At 44.6% G+C, this 23935-nt stretch overlaps 1 protein-coding gene across 2 annotated transcripts in view; it reads left to right on the top strand.

Moving 5' to 3' along the window:
* The window catches only part of LOC124063080 (rho guanine nucleotide exchange factor 10-like protein), an 81029-nt gene that overhangs the window by 10744 nt on the left and 46350 nt on the right, over positions 1 to 23935 (top strand). For both annotated transcript variants that reach the window (XM_046396378.1, XM_046396379.1), the window contains exons 4-8: positions 2948 to 3051; positions 6997 to 7074; positions 7454 to 7633; positions 15475 to 15591; positions 16770 to 16862. In XM_046396378.1, coding sequence (XP_046252334.1) covers positions 2948 to 3051; positions 6997 to 7074; positions 7454 to 7633; positions 15475 to 15591; positions 16770 to 16862 — 572 coding nt within the window. The remainder of the gene's footprint in view (positions 1 to 2947; positions 3052 to 6996; positions 7075 to 7453; positions 7634 to 15474; positions 15592 to 16769; positions 16863 to 23935) is intronic.

The raw sequence follows: 23935 nt of genomic DNA, 5'->3' as shown, positions 1-23935 counted from the left end.
TGCCACCATGGGAATTTCGCCCAGGGACTTCTTTCAAACTGATGTCCAAAAAAATGAAAGGCACTCAGGTCCGCTTGCAACAGAGGCAGAGACAGTAGTTGAGTTGTACAAATAAATTTTATTCCAAGTTAATTATTTAAAAAAAGGACTAGTATAAATAAAACACATCACTCACTGGGAGAAAATAATTAGAACCAATCAGAGTTGAGACCAACGGTGACAAACCGTCCATACAAAAACAAAACACCACACGTGAAACAAATAAAAATGAAGTGAAATCAACCTGACGTGCAACACAAGAGGGACACCACCACCAGGACACCAATCCACCACTGTAGGATCAATACAATGGGGGAGAATAAAAAGCAATGGATTTAAAAGGAGAATAATAACAAACCTGTATCCAAAACAACAACAAAAAAAATAAAAAATAAAAAAAAAACTCAGTCAAATTCAGAAAATCTGTTTGATGAAAAACACTAATAAATCAATGCAGCCTGCAATAACCAAACTAAATTTAAAAGAATAATCTTATTTGTGGGTTGCAATCAAACCAACTATCACAACGGAAAGTAAAGGATGTACCACGGAAAACAACAAACACACAATAACCTTGGGACAAAAGAAACAAGTCCAGAGCTACTCCCTCACCCCTCCAATGCATGCGCACACACACACACACACAAAGAAACAGCAGAAAGCGACGGGAGCAGCTTGCCCGCCGAACAACCAGCCAGGCGTCAGGTAAGACAGCCAGAGGCAAAGTCGGCCGTGGTGAGGCAGTGTGCACCCGAAGCAAGGACAAAGCCATTACCCAGCTGAAACTCATCAGTACCAATGATTGCATCCTGCCACATATGCAGGGGTTTGCAGATTTGGAAAGAGCTTGTTGGATTCATTAAATTTTCAAACTCCTTCTCTGCATTCAAAAAATGTTAGAAAGAGACTACTGTCCTCCTATCTATAATATAAAGTCTGTCAGAATCTTTTTTTTTTTTTTTGGAAAGGATGCTGTCTGAGTATGTGGAAATCACTATTTCCAAAAGAGAAACCTGCTGTTGAGCAGCACTGGCTTCTCTGAAATAAGTAAAATGCATTTAAAAAACATTCAGTTGAACTTCTGAGCATGCAGACAGCATAGTCTGCAAAGCTTAGACCACAATAAGTCTAAATATCCAGAACAAAGAGGAAATGGTGACAGGAGAAGTTGCTAACACAGATGAAGCTAGCAAACATACAAACTTGGGCACCTTGCACGAAAGCATCAAAGCAATCCATGCCAAAACAAAGACAGGACATTCAGACATGATGAAAGAACTAAAGAGTTTTTGCGAAACAATCAAACGAGATAAGAAGGAAGAGCTTGGGAACTTTAAAGAAGAAATCAACCAGAAGTGAAATTGGGGTAGAGCTGAAAAACACAGAAACCAGAATACATAAAGTAGAGCAGCAAGTGGCTGATGTGGAAGAGTGGAATGCTAACACAAAGGATGTGCCTCTCTGCAATTTGCTGTCTAGAGTTCCAAACAGAAAATTCTTTTCCAGAGACAAACCAAAAGCCCAGAGCTAGAGATGAAGCAGGCAAAGGCAGGCAGGTGAACTTGAACATAGAAAACATTATTTCTGGAGAACATATAAATAAAGAGGACGGTGCAGAGATCCTGACTGAGTACCACTTCATGAGACAGCACGATCTGGCAAAGGTGGAGTGGGAGAGCCGATCTTAAGTAGCAGAGGAGATTTGGCTAGTGATGAGAAACAGGTGTGTAGGTAAACTGCCTGCCCCACCCTGCCTCACTCCAGTTGGACAGGCACACAAAAACACTGATGAGCCACTGGGAGACTGGGAAAAAGAAAAAGAAACAGAAACACAAAACAATTCTAACACACTATCCACTAACACATAATCTTGGAAAATACCCCAGAAAATACCTGATAATACTTAAATTAGGATAGCAGAGCGCATCTGGAGGAGCTCTTCACCAGGAAGCTTCCCCTCCCCATTCTGACGGTACCTTTGTACTTCACTATTAGAGGTTGTTTTAGTTTGGTTGTTGTTTTATTGTGTTGCACAAATGTTTTTTTGTTAAGATTCAATCCAACAAAAAAAAAAAAATCAATGGAGGAACATCATACACATATTAGACTTAAGGGATAGGATGTTAAATCAGGAGAACAAAGTAATTACTTTATATGTATTCAGTGGATTGCAAAATCCCATCAAAAGAAAGAGACTCATCTATGTGATAAGGAACACAAGAAGTTAAAACAGCTGGGTTTTCAAAATACCAACTACTATCCCTATAAGAAGAAGAAGAACAAGAATCAGCTTTATTGACAGTATATATATATATATATATATATATATACACACACACACACACACACACACACACACACACACACACAGGAGCAGTGGGCAGCATCAATCAATATTGTGGGGTTAAGAAACAAACCGGTGACCCTTCTCCAACCTAGGCCACTGATGCCCCCAGGGTGCTCAAAGCCCTCCACCACAATAAGGTGGCAGTTCATGGATAGGGTTTATAAACACATGTAATAGCAAATGTTTTTATGTTTTTGGGATAAAACAGCCAACAACTCCTAAATTGGGCTCCTTCTCTTTAATTGAATTAATGATACCAAAGTGATTCATTGATCTACCGTGGTTCTCTTGGATTAATTTACTTTTCCAAGTTAGTTTATTTGTGCTTTATTCTTTTTGTTTTGTATTTTGTAATATGCAAAAATTAACAAAAAATGTGTTGTGAAAGTGTTGTGAAAGGCTCTACCTGTTGTGATGTGAAAAAAGTCACAATTAATATTAATATGAAAAATAGTTGCAATTAAACCTGCAGTCACATTGTGCATACCTGTGACAAAGCTACCAGAACACATTCCCATGTTATTTTCTGTGTTAATAAAGGGGCTTTGTTCGATTTTGCAGGTGAAGGAAAGGATGATCCAGGTTACATGGATGTGTCTGTGTGTGAGTTAAAGCACCCTCCACCACAACTCTGTCCTATGCCAGAGGGGCTCAGCAGGCAGCAGGTGTGTTTATGGATGTGAGTGTGTATACATGATGAATGCTTGTGCAGGTGCACGTGCCAGTGTGTCAGAATGACCGGATAACTTTCAAAGGTCACTTTATGTTCTCCAAAATGAATCACTTTGTGTTGTGCAGAAACCAGGAGGAGGATTATATCTAGCATTTAGGTTTTTTTAAAAAGCAGAATATAGCTTGTGGACCTTGAATTATAATAATTATGGCTTCACTGCTTCATATGATTGACCTCAATACTTGTAATGTATTGGAACTGGAACTTTTCCACATCTTGTCACATCATGACTACAAACATAAATAAATTTTGTTGGCATTTTATGTGAAAGACCAACACAAAGCGGCGCACAATACTTTTGCACACCACACTTCAGTTTTTTATCAGTAAAAAAATTTAGAAATCATGTACAATTTTCTTCTGCTTTGTATGCTGCTTTGTGTTGTGTTGGTCTTTCACATAAAATGCAAATAAAATTTATTTATGTTTGTGGTTGTAACAAAATGACAAAATGTGGAAAAATTCCAGGGGTATGAATACTTTTGCAAGTCACTGTATAATAATTTTACTTCAAATATGCAATCAGTAAAAATACCATCAAAAGGTTACGCCTCTTATTATATAAGCCCTGTTTTATGCTTGATTGTGTTTTAGTAAGAAGTTCCCGTTTTATTGTCTGAAAGTGGAAAACTTTCTCCATTTTCACAATAAAAGAGTCATTCTCACCCCTTGTTTGTTGTTTTTAACACTCTGTTGACTTGACTTGACCATTCACTTGACCATTCAATTTTACCTTACTGTTTACATAGTTGTTGCTAAGTTGCTGTCAGTGGAACACTAAGCTTTCTGCAGATGTTGAGATGACAGTAAAGATAAGAACTTTATTGACTATCAGCAGGATGGTTCTCCCTTGCAAGCCGGGTCCTGCTCAAGGTTTCTTCCTGTTAAAAGGGAATTTTTCCTTGCCACTGACTGCTTGCTCAGGGGTTCAGGCTCTGGATCTCTATAAAGCATCTAGAGACAATTTTGATTGTATAAGGTGCTATAAAAATAAATAAATTGAAATTTAATTGATCCTGCAGGAAACTGTTGTGCCAGGGTTGCAATACAAAGAAGCATACAAAAGTAGAAAGTAATTTCCCCACAAAATATAATAATATATAAAAAAAATATCAGAGTACTATAAAAAAAAATAACAGAGTATATAGTATATGCATGAGATATAGATAGATTATGGCAGATAAGGTGCAGATGCAATCTTAAAGTGTTAACTGTAGAGCAGGATAAATTGTCCTATGTGGAGAAAGGGGATGAATTGAAGAGTTTGATAGCCACAAGGAGGAAGGACTTCCTGTGGCGTCCTGTGGAGCACCTCGGTGGTCTCAGTCTACAACTGAAGGTGCTGTGGTAGGATTCCAGTGTGGCATGCAGGGGGTGTGACTTGTTGTTGAGGATGTTGAGCAGTTTCCTCAGCATCCTCTGCCCTCTGCTCAGACACCTCTGCCAGAGACTGCAGTTCCACTCCCAGGACAGAGCCAGCTCTCCTGATGAGCTTATCGAGCCTGTTGGCATCAACTCCAATATGTGGCTGGTATGCAAACTGTAGGGGGTCCGGGTATGGTTCCACCACTGATCGGACGTGCTTTAGGACCAGCCTCTCCAATGACTTCATGGCGTGTGATGTTAAGGCCAAGGGGCCGGAGTCACTGTGTGAGTTTGTGTGGTTGTTCTTTGGCACCGGAACCAAGCAGAGCAGGAACAACCATCATGTTCAGGCTCATATGGAAATTGTGCTGAAAAACATCACACAGCTGGGCCGCACATCCTTTCAGGAGTTTGGAGCTCAAGCCATCTGGGCCTGCAGACTTGCTTGGATGTAGGCGGCTGAGCTCCATCCTCACAGCATCCCTGCTGATGGTGATTGGAGGCTCTGACCTGTTAGGAAAAGACAATGGTGTTGGAGGGGGAGGGGTGTTAAGAGGGAGGGGTTGAGGTTGAAGTCCACGGTGGTGAGGAGGGTTGGGGGAGTAGTCAAGGAGGTGTGATGACCCCTGGAGAGGTGTTGGAAGTGTGGGTGAGGGGTGGGAAGTGTCCACAACATCAAACCTGTTGAAGAACAGGTATAATTTGTTGGCCTCTTGTTGGTCTCCTCCCATCACCGCAGTCTTTCTTCCTTGACCAGTGATGCTTCTCATCCCGTTCCACACCTCCCTGATGTTGTTTTGGGCCAGTTTGCTCTCCAGCTTCCTCCTATACTGCTCCTTGTCGTGCTTGATCTTGTCCCTCACCTCATTTTGCGCTCTCCTCATCTCCTCCCTGTCCCCCTTCCTGAAGACAGCCTTCTTCCTATTCAGGGCTGCCTTGATGTCCTTGGTCACCCATGGTTTATTGTTGGGGCTATATTATCCGTGCAAAAATTACTATAATCTGTAATACAGTCCGTGAGAGTGTGAATGTCCTCCCCATGTGCATCACAGAAAAAGTCCCAGTCAGTCGCTTCAAAGCAACCCTGCAGGGTCTCCATGGCCTTCTGTGGTCACCTCCGAACAGTTCTTGTGGTCACTGGTTGCCGCTGAACTGCAGGGATGTACTTGGGCTTGAGATAAATTAGGTTGTGGTCTGATTTGCCCGGGGGGGGGGGCTATGGTGCTGTATGCTTCCTTCACATTAGGATATGTGTTTTATTTTCCGTCGTTCTGCAGTTCACAAACTGTTTAAACTTGGGCAGGGTTGAGTCCATTATGATGTGGTTAAAATCCCCAAATATGGCCATGAAGGCATCAGGCATCTTCACCGTGATGTGTCAGGGGTTGCCCCATTTGATGTTCATGTAGATAGCAACTTTGTAGACAGCCATTTGTACACCCACCCCCATGTTTGGTGGCTCACAAATGATGGGATAAATCAACATAATTACAAATACAAGGATTGTTTTTAATACTTGGATGAAAATCCTTTGCAGTCAATGACTCCCTCAAGTCTGGAACCTGTGGACATGACCAAAGGAGTGTCCTCTTTTGAGTTGCTTTGCCATTATTTCTGCATTTAGTCTTGTCTTCACTAAATGAAAAGCATGCTCTATTGGGTGGAGATCAGGTGACTGACTTGGCCAGTGAAGAATATCCCATTTCTTTTCCTTGAGAAAGTCTTGGATTGCCTTTCCTGTATGTTTTGGATCATTATCCATCTGCAATAATGAAGTGGCATCCTATCAGCTTTCCCCATTTGGCAGAATCTGAACATAGTATAGCCCTAAGCACTTCAGAATTCACCCTGCTACTTTTATTAGCAGTCAGGTCATTGATAAACACCAGTGACCCAGTTCCATTGGCAACCATATGTGCCTGTGCTATAACACTACATCCTCCATGTTTGACAGATGATGTGGTATGCTTCTGATCATGAGCTGTTCCTTTCCTTTCCCATACTTTGAACTGGGCAGGCTTTTTTAGGTCATTTCTGGCAAAGTCTAATCTGGTCTTTCTGTTTTTGTGTGTTACCAGTGGTTTTCACCTTGTATTTACATTCACAAAGTCTCTTGACTGTAGAATGTGATAGTGACATAGACATAGACATAGACATCTCTTTGGACCTCATGTTGAACGCAAATGTCATACTCAGAACCAACTCCAGACCTTTATCTGCTTGATTTGTCATGGGCTAATGAGAACTGCTTGTCAGCCATTTTTCCTATCATTTATGATCCATTAATAAGGGGGTGGATGTACAAAATGGCTGTAATTCCTAAGTGGTTAAAGCCACACTTTTGTCGAAACTCTCAAATTAAAGCAGAAAGCCTTTACCTGGCTGAATGCCTAAAAAGATATACTCCAAATATACATGGACCCAACTGCATTTTACAAGTGATTATTAGTTGTTGCAGTTGTGCTTATTCCACATTTATCTCAGTGTTAGAGTTTGTCACTGTCTTCTTCAGGTTGTCAGACGTCTCATCCTCAGCTCCATTGTGCAGAGTGAAAGTAGCTACCTGGACTCTCTCAGGAGAATCCTCCAGGTGAGTCACATCTGTCATCAGGTAGCAGTGATAATGTAACACTTCATGTCAAACCTGTCATCTGTGGAAAAGGAGAATTAAACATTAAAAAGTGAAACATATTTAAATAAACATATTATAAGGAGTGGTACAACCGGTTGTTGCTCTGGTTGGAGCCTCAGTAATGATGGAAGTGTTCCCTGACTCCTCGCTTTATGTTTCATGGTGATGATATTTTTCTACTTAAATCCAGACAAATTACATTTTAAGTCATCATTTAGCTATCAGGAAAAAACATAAGTATAGGATATGGCATAGTATATGGAAGGTGAACATAAAACAAACATAAGCGCAGATCTACAGTATGCCCAGCTGACATTTCTGTCTGTCTGTCTGTTAGGAGTACCAGAAACCTTTGCTGGAGCCACAGAACTGTATCCTAAATCACAAGAAGGTGCATCAGATCTTTTACCGTGTGCAGGAGATCCATCAGTGCCACGCAATGTTCCAAATCGCCCTGGCGTCCCGTGTGGCTGAGTGGGATCACAGCGAAAAGATTGGAGACTTGTTTGTGGCCTCGGTCAGTCACTCTGACCTTCTTTCTTTCTTTCTTTTCCTTTCATTTCATTTATTCTGTCTGATGGGGTGTCAAGCAGATCACTCCACACCACTTGTAACTCAGTTTTCCTGTTTTATCGAAGACATTATACAGCTGTTGTCACAGACTGAATGGTTATAACCATGATGGATGAATGAGCTAATTTTCTGGCATGCCCCTTTAATATACAAAGCAGGAGGACCCAAATAGTTGTGCAGGCTGGTAAGCTTGTCAGACCAGCCGAAGACATCAAATGAGCTCTGCCTGATGCAGAGCTTCTTTCTGTAGATGTAAAATGCTCTTATAACTTTTAGATTAGCCAGAAGAAACCTTAAGACGATCCTAACGTGCCATGGGCAGTGATCTCCCCAAAAAATCTGCTGCTCTTAATTCAAATCTTGTGCCTCCTTCTCCAATGTCAATGAGTGTATCGGTAATAGGTGCTTCAGCAGTATAACCGAGAAAATAATAGATTAAAACAAATGTAGCGTATGAAGGAGCTACCGGCTGCTGCAAATGAATGCACCATTGTTGCTATATTTGCCAATGTCCTTTATTATGATATTTAAGCATTATAATAATATAATAATAGTACATTTATTTTTATATAACGCTTTTCATTAAAACTCAAAGACACTTTACAGTGGTTTAAAAGAGACACTTACATAACTAGGTTGAAACTATATACAGAGGATAAAACAAACAGACAAACAACAAATCGAAAAAGTAAAACACAGTAAAAAGCAAGAATTAATCACACATTTAATGCAATTCTGAAAAGGTAGGTTTTGACAAGGGATTTGAATTTGGGGAGGTCAGTGCAGTCTTGGATGTGAATTGGGAGGGAATTCCAGAGGGAGGGGGCGGCAGTGGAAAAAGCTCAGTCTCAGTCTCAGTCTCTGGTACTTGGTGGTGGGGACAGAAGGTTGGCATCGGTGGAGCGAAGATTTCGGGAGGGGTTGTGGCGATGTAGCAGAGCTGTGATGTAGGGAGGCGCCTGGTTATGGAGAGCTTTAAAGGTAAGAAGGAGGACTTTGAAGTGGATGTGCTGTGAGACAGGGAGCCAGTGGAGGTTTTGGAGGACGGGGGTGATATGGTCTCTGGAGCGGGTTCTAGTGAGAAGGCAGGCAGCAGAATTCTGGATATACTGGAGTTTGTGGATGAGTTTGGATAATGTGCCATATAGGATGCTGTTACAGTAGTCAAGTCTGGATATGATGAGCATGAATGAGGGTTTCTGCAGTAGAGAAGGAGAGGAATGGTCGGAGGCGGGCAATGTTCTTTAGATGAAAGAAGGCAGTCTCTGAAGGGTGTGGAAAAGAGATCGAAAGTTACTCAGTTACTCAAAGTTACTTAAAGTTAGTGATTATTTTATGTCATTCAAACCCAATGTCTACTGTCAACATCTGCCCATGTTGTTCTTCTATGTAGTGCTAACATCCATCCATCCATTTTCTATACCGCTTATCCGTCAGGGTCTCGGGGGAACTGGAGCCTATCCCAGCTGACTACGGGCGAGAGGCAGGGTACACCCTGGACTGGTTGCCAGCCAATCGCAGGGCCAACACACAACACACAAGATGGCGGCGCGCGGTAGTGCAGCGGCTTCTCACGCTCCCGGGTCTAAGCCCTTTTTTTGTAGTTTTTGTGTTGGTCTGAAGGCCAACTCTACTTGTTTTGGTTGTCTAAACCAACGAATAAGGTACAGCCGAGCCGAACTCTTTAAAATAAGGGACGGCTCGAACATTACAACAACAACAGCAACAACAACAACAACAACGGCCTCACACCAACTCAGGGCTTCGCTGGGTAGACTGCAGCTCCTAAGAACACCGGACTGGCGTAGCAGGCTACACCGGACGGAGGGCAAGAGGAAGCGGTGTGCGCGGAAGCAGAAGAGGGGCAAACGGGGCGGCCTGTTAGCCAGGCAAAAGGCTAACGCCGGGAGACCACCGATCCCGTCCCTGTTCCTGTCCAATGTCCGTTCTCTGGACAACAAAATGGACCTACTTCGACTGAGGCTAGGGGTTTCACGTGAAATGAGGAACTGTGCAGTGCTTTGTCTCACGGAAACATGGCTAAACGAGAACATGCCGGATCCAGCCTTCCAGATCGACGGCCGGCTTCTCTTCCGAGCGGACCGTAACCAGCTATCGGGGAAAGTTCGGGGGGACGGACTATGCGTCTACGTTAACAAAGGTTGGTGTACAAACTGTATAAAAGTTAACAGCCACTGCTCTGAGGCGATAGAGTATATGACTGTGAAATGTCGGCCACACTATCTGCCTCGGGAGTTTACGGCGGTGTTTGTTATGGCTGTTTACATCGCGCCGGGTGCTAATGCTAACGAGGCGCTAAGGGAGCTACACAATAACATCAGCTCGCTCCAGCACAAGCACCCGGAGGCTTTTTACGTGGTTGCGGGAGACTTCAACCACGTAAACCTGACAGACACTCTGCCTAAGTTCTACCAGCATGTCACCATACCAACACGGGGAAATAACACGCTGGACCGTGTTTACACGAACAGACGAGACGCATACAGAGCTGTCCCCCACCCCCACCTCGGCTTCTCCGACCACATCTCCATCATGCTGCTTCCGCTGCTCAGACGCCACACACCAACGCAGAGGACCATCACCGTGTGGCCCAGCGATGCAGTCCCTGCACTACAGGACTGCTTCCAGCGCACGGACTGGCAGGTCTTCAGAGAAGCAGCTGTCTGTGAGGGAGAGGTGGACCTGGAGGACTACACATCTGCGGTCCTCAGCTACATCTACAAGTGTGCAGAGGATGTTACCAGTACCAGGACAGTAACAACCTACCCAAACCAAAAACCCTGGCTGAACACGGAGGTCCGTTCTCTGCTGAAAGCCAGGGATGCTGCGTTTAGGTCAGGTGATAGAATGGCACTCAGGGCGGCAAGGAGAGAGCTGACGGCAGGAGTGAAGAGGGCTAAGACCGCATACGCCCAGAGGATCCAGGGACACTTTGCGTCCAACGATCCACGGAGCATGTGGAGGGGCATTAAGTGCATCACAGACTATAACACCAAAGATGCACAATGCCCCAGGGACCCCTCTCTGCCTGAAGCTCTCAACAACTTCTTTGCCCGCTTTGAGGACCCGGACGCCCCCCTCAGCACCAGACTCACCCCCCCACCTGGTGAAGAGCCCCTCAGCGTGACCTCAGCTGAAGTGAGGAGGACCCTCCAGAGGATAAACCCACACAAAGCTGCAGGTCCCGATAATATCCCGGGGCGGGTGCTGAAGGGCTGTGCACATCAGTTCACAGAGGTACTGACGGACATCTTCAACACCTCTCTCCAACAAGCGACGGTCCCCACCTGTCTGAAGACCGCTACAATCATCCCCATTCCCAAAACCTCCACAGTGACGAGCCTGAATGACTATCGGCCAGTAGCCCTCACTCCGATAGTCATGAAGTGCTTTGAGAGACTGGTCATGGCCCGTATCAAAGACTGCATCGACGTCACTGTGGATCCACACCAATACGCATATAGGAAGAACCGATCCACAGAGGATGCCATATCTTCTGTGGTCCACACAACTCTCACCCACCTAGAGAATAAAGACTCCTATGTCCGCCTTCTCTTTGTGGATTTCACATCAGCCTTTAACACCATCATTCCGCAGACACTGATCCATAAGCTCAGTGCTCTCGGTTTGAGCTCCACCCTCTGCAATTGGGTCCTGGACTTCCTGACGGACAGGCCGCAAACAGTGAAGATCCATGACATCTCCTCCTCCTCCATCACCCTCAGCACCGGCTCTCCCCAGGGCTGTGTGCTGAGCCCCCTCCTGTTCACCCTGCTAACACACGACTGCTCAGCGCAACATCCGAGCTGCCTCATCGTGAAGTTTGCGGATGATACAGCTGTGGTTGGACGCATCGCCAACAGCGACGAGGCCGACTACAGGCAGGAGGTGGAACGCCTGGAGGGTTGGTGCAGAGAGAACAACCTCTGCATCAACGTGAAAAAGACCAAGGAGATGATCGTGGACTTCAGAAGGGGCAGACACCTCCCCCTTCCTCCCCTGTACATCGGAGGGACAGTGGTGGAAGTGGTCTCCAGTTTCAGGTACCTGGGCGTCCACATAACGGACGACCTCACCTGGAGCAACAACACTTCCTGCCTTATCAGGAAGGCACACCAGCGCCTCTACTTCCTCAGGAGGCTGAGGCGTGCCGGACTGGGGAGTTCGGTCCTCACATCCTTCTACAGATGTGTGGTGGAGAGCGTCCTGTGCTCCTGTATCACTGTGTGGCACGGCAGCTGCTCTGCAGCAGAGAAAAAGTCTCTGCAGAGGGTGGTGAAAGCTGCACAGAAGACTGTGGGACACAGCCTATCCACCACCACAGACATTTACACCTCCAGGTGCAGGAAAAGGGCCTCCTGCATCATGAAGGACCCCACCCACCCCTCACACAAACTGTTTGCCCCTCTCCACCTCAGGCAGGAGGCTGCGGAGCATCAAGAGCAGGACCACCAGACTGAGGAACAGCTTCTTCCCAGAAGCTGTGAGACTGTTGAACTCTGGAGGTCCTCTGTAGCCCCTGCTGCCAAACTCACACCTCACACACCAACAAATACACAAACAACCACCCATGGAACATTTTGCACAATGCAGCATTTGCACAGAACTCAAACTGCTCATGTTCATTGCACTACGGTCATTTTGCACTACCCTGTCAGCCATTTTGCACTACTGTTTATACTGTTTACACTGGTGTTTATATCATCTACTGTTTTCACTTATATTACACTGTTTTTATACTATATAGCATTGTTTATATTTATATTTATTTTGTTAAGAAACTGGGCTGATACTGGGACCGGGGAAACTAATTTCGTTCCACTCATGTTTTACGTGTGTGAAATGACAATAAAGCTCCTTGAATCCTTGAATCCTTGAATCCTTGAAAGACAGACAACCACACACTCTCACACTCACACCTAGGGGGCAATGTAGAGTAGCCAATTAACCTAATGTGCATGTTTTTGGTATCGTGGGAGGAAGCCGGAGTACCTGGAGAAAACCCACACAGGCACAGGGAGAACATGCAAACTCCACATAGAAGGGCCCAGACCGGGATTCGAACCTGGAACCCTCTTGCTATGAGGCGACAGTGCTAACCACTGCACCACCGTGCCACCCTCAGACAGCATCCTTTCCAAAAAAAAAAAGATTCTGACAGACTTTATATTATAGATAGGAGGACAGTAGTCTCTTTCTAACATTTTTTGAATGCAGAGAAGGAGTTTGAAAATTTAATGAATCCAACAAGCTCTAGCACCGTGCCGCCCTAGTGCTAACATAACTAACTTAAACAACATATCAGCTAACAAACAAATACATACAATACATAGTCTTCAGAATTCCAATTATAACAACCTGTCATGTTTGTCCTTTGTAATTTATGATGTTTATTGCATGTATTTTTTTCTCTCTCTCTCTCTCTCTCTCTCTCTCTCTCTGTCATCCTCTCTGTCCTGTCTACCTCTTCTTTCCCCCCTTCACCCGGCCGACTATCAGCAGGGTGGTTCTCCCTTACAAGCCGGGTCCTGCTCAAGGTTTCTTCCTGTTAAGAGGGAGTTTTTCCTTGCCACTGTCTGCTTGCTCGGGGGTTCAGGCTCTGGGTCTCTGCAAAGCATCTAGAGACAATTTTGATTGTATAAGGTGCTATATAAATAAATAAATTGAAATTAAATTGAATTACTTTTGGTCAGTTCAGACTGTTGGCGAGCCATGTCGTTAGAGCCTATGTGGACAATGATGGAGGGAGGAAGTGACTGAAGGAGACCGGGGAGTTTCACTGTGATGTTGGCGACAATTGCTCCGGGGAAAGAGTGTGTTATGGCATTGACAAAACGATTACCTCATGCGATGCTGTCGTTGACAATCAAGGTGGTGGGGGCAAACAACGGTGATGATAGAGGTGTAGGGGTCCCCGCTGGAGTGTGGACGAGACAGTCAGTTGCAGATGGGTGTAGTGGCGGCAGCAGCCGGGATTGCTTGGCTCCTGGGGGGTCTGAGTCGGGGATCAAGCTGTGGGGACTTGGCGGTGCGGTGGCCTTCAACACCGGCGGGGACGGGCTGCCATAGACGGACACCCTCTTGAAGAAGCCTCCTGCGGGCGCCTGAGGATGACGTCCGCGTCCTGGAGCAGTGGTCGAGGCGAGTCCCTGTGAGACACCTCGCATCGCCGGAATTCTGCTCTGCCGGATGGGAGCCTTGGGAGCTCCAACAGCCGCCGGTTAGGAGGCCACAGCATCACCCCCGAAGGGGAACTGGTTCGGGCTGGTGTTGATGGGTCTGGGAGGATGTTCAAGTGCCTCGAAGAGGTTCGAGATGGCCAGGGGGACTGTAGAGGCATCGCTGGAGGCCTTTGTCCAGCTGCGGACCAGGACCTCGGACAAGAGCGGTGGATTGCTCGGTGTGGAGCATGACATAGGCCACAGAATGGCTGGATCCCAGGGGGTGATGTCCTGAAGTGCGGCCTGGAAGGAAGCTATGTGGAGGGACTGTTCATGAGCCAGGTCAGTGCATGACGATAGGAGTTGGGATTTTGATTTGAGATTGGTGGTGAGTCTACGGATTTCTTCCTTGAGGTAATATGAGGGTAATAAGTTTACGCTGATGACCGGGCTCTGGGTTCTCTTTGGCGAGCGACGTTAGAGGCCATTTTCGGCGGCGTTAGAGGCGTTTTGGCGGCATTAGAGGCAGCGTTAGAGTTACAGTTCTGTTTGCAACTGAGAGCATGAAGATGCCCAAACATGATCAGATGTAAAACCAAACTGCACAGGCTGTGCCCCTGATTTCCTATGGGGAGAGCAGCGATAGTAATAAATCTTTTATGTGATTTATTTAACATCTTAAAATCTTGCAAAATCCTCCTGTCTTGATGTTTACCCTGGGTGAAATATTCAAACTAACAAAAAGTTGTTGTTTTTTTTAAGAAGAATCAACTTTTATTGGCAGTATATATATTTTTTTACATACACACATACTGAATTTTACTACTGCATTTATCCCATCCTTAGTTGAACACGCACATGCAACACCTGGCAAATTACATGCAGTGAAACTCACACAGGAGCAGTGGGCAGCATCAAGCGCCCGGGGAGCATATTGGAGGGTTAAGTGCCTTGCTCAAGGGCACATCAGCGGGCTAATTTTTGGGGGCAGTCGTGGATCAGCGGTTAGGGTGTCGGACTCGTAACCGGTGGATCGCTGGTTCGATTCCCCGTCCCGGTGTCCATGGCTGAGGTACCCTTGAGCAAGGTACCTAACCCCCACTGCTCCCCGGGCGCTGCACGCGGTCGCCCACTGCCCCGGGTTTGCTGTGTGTGTGTGCACGTCACTTGGGTGGGTTAAATGCAGAGAACAAATTTCGTTGGAGTGAGTTCCCTCCAATGACAAAATATGTCACTTTAATCTTTAACTTTAATGAAGAGGGGGGAGCATTTATAAATTATGGAGGTTGCGGGCATCGATCCCGCTACCTCTCGCATGCTAAGCGAGCGCTCTACCATTTGAGCTAATCCCTTTACCTTCATTTCCCCACATTAAACTTAAGGAAACTTAAGAGGGCTAAATTCCCATTCCTTGACCTTGATAACTTTTACTTTTGCCTTGTACCTTGAAACTTCAGCCTGACATATTTATTGCCTATCTCCACTAGAAATGTTAGTAAAATTGGAAATGAGTTTCTGCAGCCAGAAAGTGTGCTAACTCTCTCTGGTGTTTGTAAACAGTATAATACCACACACTTACAATGTGCTACTCTTTCCTCAACAGTTTTCGAAGTCCATGGTGCTGAACGTGTACAGTGACTACATCAACAACTTCACCAATGCCACGGCACTAATCAAGAAGGCCTGCATGTCTAAACCTGCTTTCCTGGATTTTCTTAAGGTGCTCACACTTTGTTTTTTAAACCATTTAAACCATGTAGTCTAGAAAGAGATTTTAGAAAGAGTTGTCAAGTTTTTCACTTTCACCTTTTCACTGTCTGTTGTAGCTGAGACACAGTAGTTTTATTCAGTGCTTTGATTTTGGTAGGTAGTACTCATTGTTGCATTTGATAACTTTATGACTACATGGTGTGAAATGTATATAAAGAAGAGTAATAATAAGTATAAATCTGACTCTCTTAAGCAAGAACAATGGTTTTATGTGATACAGGAAATAAAGACAATGGAAAGACTAGATTTCTATATTAGGTTTGAAGGAAGGTTTGTTTGCAAAGAGACAATTTGTGGCCACACCTAAGACTAAGACAACTGTTGGGAATGTTTGTTTTCTCTGTCACCACCTGGTTCTCCTACCAGGTCAGTTTGTTTGTTTGTTACTTCTGTTCAAATTTTCATTTTAATGATGACTGTGTATATATGTCGATTCTTTAGAAATTTAATAAAACGTAAAAAAATAAAATAAGATTAACAGTAATAAACTTTATGCTTACCGACATTAGAAAAAAAGGAGGCAATTTAAAACAAATGTTAAGGTCTGTTTTGAGATTGGATGGCCTGAAGCAACAGGCCATGCGCGCCCTATTCCTGGAGAACCTCGCACAAAATACCTTAAGGGATACTTTCATAAGTCTTTTCCAAGCCCACAAAACACGTGCACTGGTAGGGTAAACTGCCATAACCACTCCAGCACCCTTGAGAGACTGTAGAGCTGGTCCAGTGTTCCACGGTCAGGGCAAAACTTGTTCCTCATGAATCCGAGGTTTGACTAATAGACGGACTCTGCTTTACAGCACCCTGGCACAGACTTTCCCAGGGAGACTAAGGAGTGTGATCCATCTGTAGCTGGAACATACCCTCTTGTCCCCCCTTCTTAAAAAGGGGACCACCACCCTGGTCTGCCACACTGTCCCAGATGTTGCGCAGGTTACGCAATGTTGCAGAGGCATGTTAACCATGACAGCCCTACAACATCCAGAGCCTTGAGAAATTAGAGAATTTAGGCTAACATTAGTTGAGATCTTTAAGTTCTTTTAAGTTAAGTTAAAAACTTAACATTGATCTAAAATATGTTATTACTACTCCATCTGTAGAACATCTGTGAATTTTCCTGTCTTTTAGAAGAAGCAGGCGTCCAGTCCAGACAGAATAACTCTGTATGGCCTCATGGTAAAACCCATCCAACGTTTTCCTCAGTTCATTCTGCTGCTGCAGGTGAGTGAAAGGCAACACATCAGCATTCAGTCTCATTATTATTTCATCAGCCTGAACAGATGTTTGAAAAATTAACTAGGGAGCAAAGCATGACCTCCACCCACTGTCACTTATTATATTTAAATTCCTCTATGTCACAGGCCCAGTCATACAAGGCATGTAAACAGATTAGTGTCCTGTAAAACAGCAGAAATAATCAGCAAAGGTAACTTGCTGCTGTTTGTCTGGTTGGTCTTGCCAGAATTTATTAATATGCAAATCAGAATTTTGCAAAATCCATTCAATAATAGTAATAATGATAATAAAAATATTAAAACATACTTCCATAGAGCAGAAACACATTTGCATACACACAGACAGTCTAAGGATACATTACATGCTATCTCACCAATATTATGAATGATGATCAAGGAATATAAAGATCTCTTCATACACTTAGTTACGTTAGTTTTGCACTAAAATTTCTATTTTGTCTCCTCGCTTGGCTTTAAGCGTGTCAGGCAGGGGCTCGGAGCAGGACTCAGATGCAGAGACTCGTGTAGCAAGATCAATCTTTATTACGAATGTCTGTGGCAAATCCTCTTGGCAGAGTGATATTACAGAGAGGCTATGAAAATTACCTGTCGTATGTTCTTCTCTAGTAGAGAACCCACGGCTATGAAACATTAACAAAACTACGAGGAAACGAAAGCAGGCTATAAGAATTAACAAACAGAAAACACTCCCTAGGGAGGAATAATACTACTTACTATGAACGAAGAGAAACTTGAGAAACTCAGGATGGATCTCATCTACCCCTAGGGCACTGCCACTTCTGACCCAGTGATGGGAGAGCCTGACAGAATATGTGTTGGTGGGATTAAGGAGATTCTCCAAGTATTCCTTCCATTTTCCAACTATATCTCCAGTCAAGGTCAGCAGCTCCCCATCCCCACTGTAAACAGTGTCGATGCAGTGGCGCTTCCCCTTCCTGAGTTGCTGTAGACGATTCATTCAGGACTCCATTCACAGCAGTTTCTGTATCAGACCACCCAGACTCTTCAGTTCATTGTGGAGGTGGATGTCTCAATTTCAATTTAATTTATTAATTTATATAGCACCTTATACAATCAAAATTGTCTCTAGATGCTTTACAGAGACCCAGAGCCTGAAAATCCGAGCAGGCACACAGTGGCAAGGAAAAACTCCCTTTTAACTGGAAGCAACCTTGAACAGGACCCGGCTTGCAAGGGAGAACTATCCTGCTGATAGTCGGCTGTGTGAAGGGGGGAAAGAAGAGGTAGACAAGACAGAGAGGATGAAAGAGAGAGAGCGAGAGAGAAAAATACATGCAATAAACATCATAAATTACAAAGGACAAATTCTTCAAATTCGAATTTTGAAGACTATGTATTGTATGTATTTGTTTTTTAGCTGATATGTTAAGTTAGTTAGCACTACATAGAAGAACAACATGGGCAGATGTTGATAGTAGACATTGGGTTTGTCAGGGGGCCGGGTGCAGTTCAACATCAGAGCCATCAGATCTGGAGATTTGCAGAAAGATACAGAGAGAAAAAGAAAGGGAGGGAAAGACACAAAACTACAAGGAGAACTGGACACACAGTTAGTGACATAAAATAATGAATTATATGTTGATCTGGTGAGGGGAGAGGAGGGGAGAGGAAGAAGAGGAGAAGAAGTGGGGCAGTAGAGATGGTGGTGGTATTGGGGAGCTGGGGGAACTGCTCGGTGGATCATGTTTGTGTCCCCCGGCAGCATAGGGCTATAGTAGCGTAGCTATGATAGAGATTAAGGATTAACAGTTAGTCAGACAAGTCAAGAAGTGACTGTAACTATGCCTACCAGCCCTACACACTTTGTTTGAGGCTAACTATATGCTTTACTAAACAGAAAGGTTGTAAGTCTAGTCTTAAAAGTGGAGGTGGTGTCTGCCTGTCAAACCCGGATTGGCAACTGGTTCCACAGCAGGGGTGTCTGATAGCTGAAGGCTCGTCCTCCCATTCTGCTTTTATGAATTCAGGGAACTGCAAGTAAACCTGCACTCTGTTATCTATCTGATAAATGAAAAAAATGCTGTTGTTTACACACCTGTAAAGTGTCTTGAAATAAATGTGTTATAAATTGGCACTTTAAATAAATTTGAATTGATTTGAATTGAATTAAATATGATTTAAACCAGCCTAGTGCTGTCCTTGTGATCCTAGTCTCATGTTCTTTTCAGTTCAGTTCAGTTTATTTATGTAGCACCAATTCACAACAAAAGTTATCTCATGACACTTTCCAATTTGAGCAGGTCTAGACCAAACTCTTTAATTAAATTGTAAATAGAGAGAGCCCAACATTCCCCCTTGAGCAAGCACTTGGCGACAGTGGCGAGGAAAAACTGCCTTTTAGAAGGCAGAAACCTCGGAGCAGACACCGGCTCAAGATGGGCGGCCATCTGCCTTGACTGGTTGGGTTGAGAGAGAGGAGGAGAGAGAGAGAGAGAGAGAGAGAGAGCAGGAGAGAGAGAGAGAGAGAGAGAGAGAGAGAGAGAGAGAGAGAGAGAGCAGGAGAGCAAGAGAGAGAGAGAGACCAAGGGAGAGAGGCAGAGGGACAGAGAGGGTGGGGTGTGAGAGAAGGAGCACACAAGCAGAGATGCATAGCAGCAGTAATAATACCAGAAGTATCGGAAATGTAGATAATGATAATGACAATGAAGTATACAGAAGGTATTATGGTGATTTTGATAACAATAGTAGTAACAATAATGGTAGTAGCTGTACTGAGTCATAACAGATTTAAATCAGATTATGACTAAACAGTAGTAATTGCAATAGGTTTTGAGCAGGACGACAGCAGGACCGCAGCAGGAGGTCCAGTCATGATCGATAGAAATCTGCGGGACACGAAAGCACAGGGACTCCAGGGAAGAAGTTGAGTTAGTAATATGCATTAATGGGACATGAATGTGTGCAGAAGGAGAGGGAGAGGAAGAAAGAGCTCAGTGCGTCATGGGAGGGCCCCCGGCAGTCTAAGCCTATAGCAGCATAACTAGGGGCCGGCCTAGGCCAGCCCTAACTATAAGCTTTATCAAAGAGGAAAGTTTTTAGTCTACTCTTAAATATAGAGAGGGTGTCCGCCTCCCGGATCGAAACCAGAACATGGTTCCATAGTAGAGGAGCTTGATAACTAAAGGCTCTGGTTCCCAATCTACTTTTGAGGACACTAGGAACCACAAGTAGCCCTGCATTTTGGGAACGCAGAGTTCAGGTGGGATAATAGGGAACTATTAAATCTTTAAGATAGAATGGTGCCTGACCGTTCAGGGCTTTATAAGTGAGGAGGAGAATTTTAAAATCTATCCTGAATTTTACAGGTAGCCAATGTAGAGAAGCCAGTACAGGAGAAATATGATCTCTCATGCTGGTTCTTGTCAGTAGTCGTGCTGCAGCGTTCTGGATTAGCTGGAGTCTTTATGGATTTATTGGGGCAGCCTGATAGAAGGGAGTTACAGTAATCCAGTCTAGAGGTAATGAATGCATGGACTAATTTTTCTGCATCTTTCTGACTCAGGATGTGCCTAATCTTTGCGATATTGCGGAGGTGAAAGAATGCAGCCTTTGAAATATTTCCTATGTGCGAGTTAAAGGACATGTCCTGAATGTCCTGTCCCCAAAGATAACTCCGAAATTTCTTACAGTGGAGCTTGAGGCCACGGCTAAGCCATCTGGCAATGCAATATCACTGCATAATTTGTTTCTAAGGTGTTCGAGGCCCAGAACAGTAACTTCAGTTTTGTCTGAATTTAGAAGTAGGAAGTTGCTGGTCATCCAGGTTTTTATGTCTTTAAGACATGCCTGAAGCTTGACTAGCTGATTTGTTTCATTTGGTTTCATTGATAAGTACAATTGTGTGTCATCTGCATAACAATGAAAATGTATGGAGTGTTTCCTAATAATATCACCAATGGGGAGCATATACATACTGAATAATATTGGCCCAAGGACAGAACCTTGGGGAACTCCATGACTAACTTTTGTGAGTGTGGACAATGTATCATTAACATGAACAAATTGAAATTGATGTGATAAATAAGACTGAAACCAGCTTAAAGCAGTTCCTTTGATGCCAATTAGGTGTTCCAATCTGTGCAGTAATATAGAGTGGTCAATGGTGTCAAATGCAGCACTAAGGTCTAACAGTACAAGGACAGAGATAAGTCCCTTGTCTGATGCCAGGAGGAGGTCATTTGTGACTTTGACCAATGCTGTTTCTGTGCTATGATGAGCTCTAAAGCCAGATTGAAAATTTTCAAATAAGTTATTATTTTGAAGAAAGTCATATAACTGATTGGAGACTGTTCTTTCAAGGATCTTGGAAAGAAATGGAAGGTCAACAGAGCTGTGACTCTTTGTCAGCCTGGCTACAGTGTTAAAGAGAAAACGTGGGTTGTTCTTGTTTTGCTCTATTAATGTTGAATAATAAGCTATTCTGGCTTTAAGAAGGGCCTTTTTATATGTCAGTAGACTGTCTTTCCAGGCCCTCTGGGATTCAACTGATTTGAAGGAGTACCACTTCCTCTCCATTCATCTTGATGTTTGCTTCAGTGTTCGTATCTTTGAACGATACCAAGGAGCTAGCTCCACTGAGAAAGAAAGTTAAAAACCTTATTTCTCAGTGGAGCAACCATATCTAAAACTGTCTGTAATGCGGCTGGAGTGTTGTAGACAAGGCAATCAATTTCTGCAGGAGTAATATAAATCAGTACACTCTGTTGTACTGGTACATGGTGCTGAGGGGAGCTGTGATGGGACTGCATCCCTAAATCTGTCTACACTATCTTCAGAGAGGCATCTGGTATAGTAGACCTTATTGTTGTGTGCTGTAAAGTCTGTTAGAGTTAGCTCAAAAGTTAAAAGTGAATGGTCTGAAAGGCGACGGTTTTGAGGGACAACTAACAGGGACTTAGTTTCTAGGCCGCAGGTGAGTTGGAGCTGTCCTGTCCCTGACAGGACAGAAATTACAACCTTGTGCCTTCTTCTCTTGCTGGCTCTCACCAGCACAGAGGAATTAAAACGTGGGCAAGAGAGAGCTGCTAGGACTTGTTCTAGCCATTTAGAAGTGGAGGCAGTGGTTGGAGGGGGACCATATGGAGGACCATAAGAACCTCTCCTATCTGCATTCTGCCAAGCGCCTCAATTCCTTGCCTGGTGGGCTCTGAGGTTTAACTTCACTCCTATAGCCCAGGTACACTCAACAGCAAACCTTATACCCTCTCCTGCCAGTCAGTTCCTGTTACCAGGGACTCCCAGCCAGAAACCATTCTGTCCCTCACCTGCTTTGGGGAACCTGCTGATGAGTGCTTCCCACTGTCAGGTGGAAGTATCTGCTTGAGAGGTTGAAAAAACAGTCCAGGATGCTCAACCCATCCACGCTGATCCAGGTACCAGTCCCCCTAACTGTCCGTTTGTTCCTGATTCTGACGACTAAGTTGACTTCGTTTTGTCTCATCTCATCTTCCTCTGTTTATTTGAGTCCTGGTTGCTGGGACAGCAGCCTCAACAACTGTCCTCTACCCAGCCATTTCCACCAGCCTGGGGGATACCAAAGCATTCCCAGGCTAGACAAGATATATAATTCCTCCATCATGTCCTGGGTCTACCCCAGGGTCTCCTTCTAGATGGACATGCCTGAAACAGCTCCCCAGGAAGACGTCTGGGAGGTATCCCAACCAGGTCCCTGAACCACCTCAACTGGCTCCTCTTGATGCCAAGGAGCAGTGGCTCTACTCTGAGCCCCTCTCGGATGTCTGAGCTCCTCACCTTATCTCTAAGGCTGAGCCAAGCCACTTTCACAGATAAAATCACAGATACAGCCACTGTATCTGTGATTTTGTTCTTTTGTTCACTTCTCACAACTCATGACCATCGGTAAGGGTGGAACGTAGACTGAACAGTAAATTGAGAGCTTCAACTTTTGGCTGAACTCTCTCTTCACTACAACAGGCTGGTACAGCATCCGCATCACAGCAGATGTTGCTCTGATCTGCCTGTCAATCTCCCACTCCATTTTACCATCATGTCTCAGGACACCTGTGCCTTCTTCATGGCCTGCTCTACTTGCGCCCACGACAAGACTTCTTCAGCAGGTCTGCTCAACCTCATACCCATTCCCAGCTGTCCCTGGTCCTGCATCATTATGGATTTTGTCACTGGTCTTCCTCCATCTGGGGGTAACATAACCGTCCTCATCATTACTGACTGTTTTTCCAAGGCTGTCCATTTTTTCCCTGTCCCCAAGCCTCCTTCCCACTCTGAAATGGCAGACCACCTCATCACCCATGTTTTTCAACTCCACAGCATTTCCATGAACACTGTCTTGGACTGAGGCCTGTAGTTCACTTTCCAGGTTTGGAGAGCCCTCTGCAAAGCACTGGGTACCACGGCCAGCATCCAATCAGGATGCTGGCTTCTTGTCGTCCCATTTGAAGTGGACCAAATTAGAAATCCCTCTGTTGTTAGCCCGAAGTTGCCCCATTCATGAACCTTCACCCCTCTTTTGTCTTCGAATGTTCCCCCCACCCAGGTACTGAGGACCTGGCCTTCACTGTCTGCTGCATCCTGGATGTACACAGCACAGTTATGCTGAAACAGAAAAGGGCCTTCTCCAAACTGTTGACAAAAAGTTGGAAGCATAGCAATGTTCAAAATGTCGAAGGTTCGACACCAGGTTCGAATCCCGGTCTGGGCCCTTCTATGTGGAGTTTGCATGTTCTCCCTGTGCCTGTGTGGGTTTTCTCCGGGTACTCCGGCTTCCTCCCACAATACCAAAAACATGCACATTAGGTTAATTGGCTACTCTACATTGCCCCTAGGTGTGAGTGTGAGAGTGTGTGGTTGTTTGTCTTTGTGTGTCAGCCCTGCAGTTGGCTGGCGACCAGTCCAGGGTGTACCCCGCCTCTCGCCCGTAGTCAGCTGGGATAGGCTCCCCGCGACCCTGACAGATAAGCGGTATAGAAAATGGATGGATGGACGGATGGTGTATTTGACTCCACATCAGAGTTGTTTTCTTTTATGAATAATCTTGGA

This window comes from Scatophagus argus, chromosome 8 (genome assembly GCF_020382885.2).
Source record: "Scatophagus argus isolate fScaArg1 chromosome 8, fScaArg1.pri, whole genome shotgun sequence".
NCBI lineage: Eukaryota > Metazoa > Chordata > Actinopteri > Scatophagidae > Scatophagus > Scatophagus argus.
The sequence above is the reverse complement of the archived record's forward strand: the minus strand, read 5'-3'. Positions and strand labels throughout refer to the sequence as shown.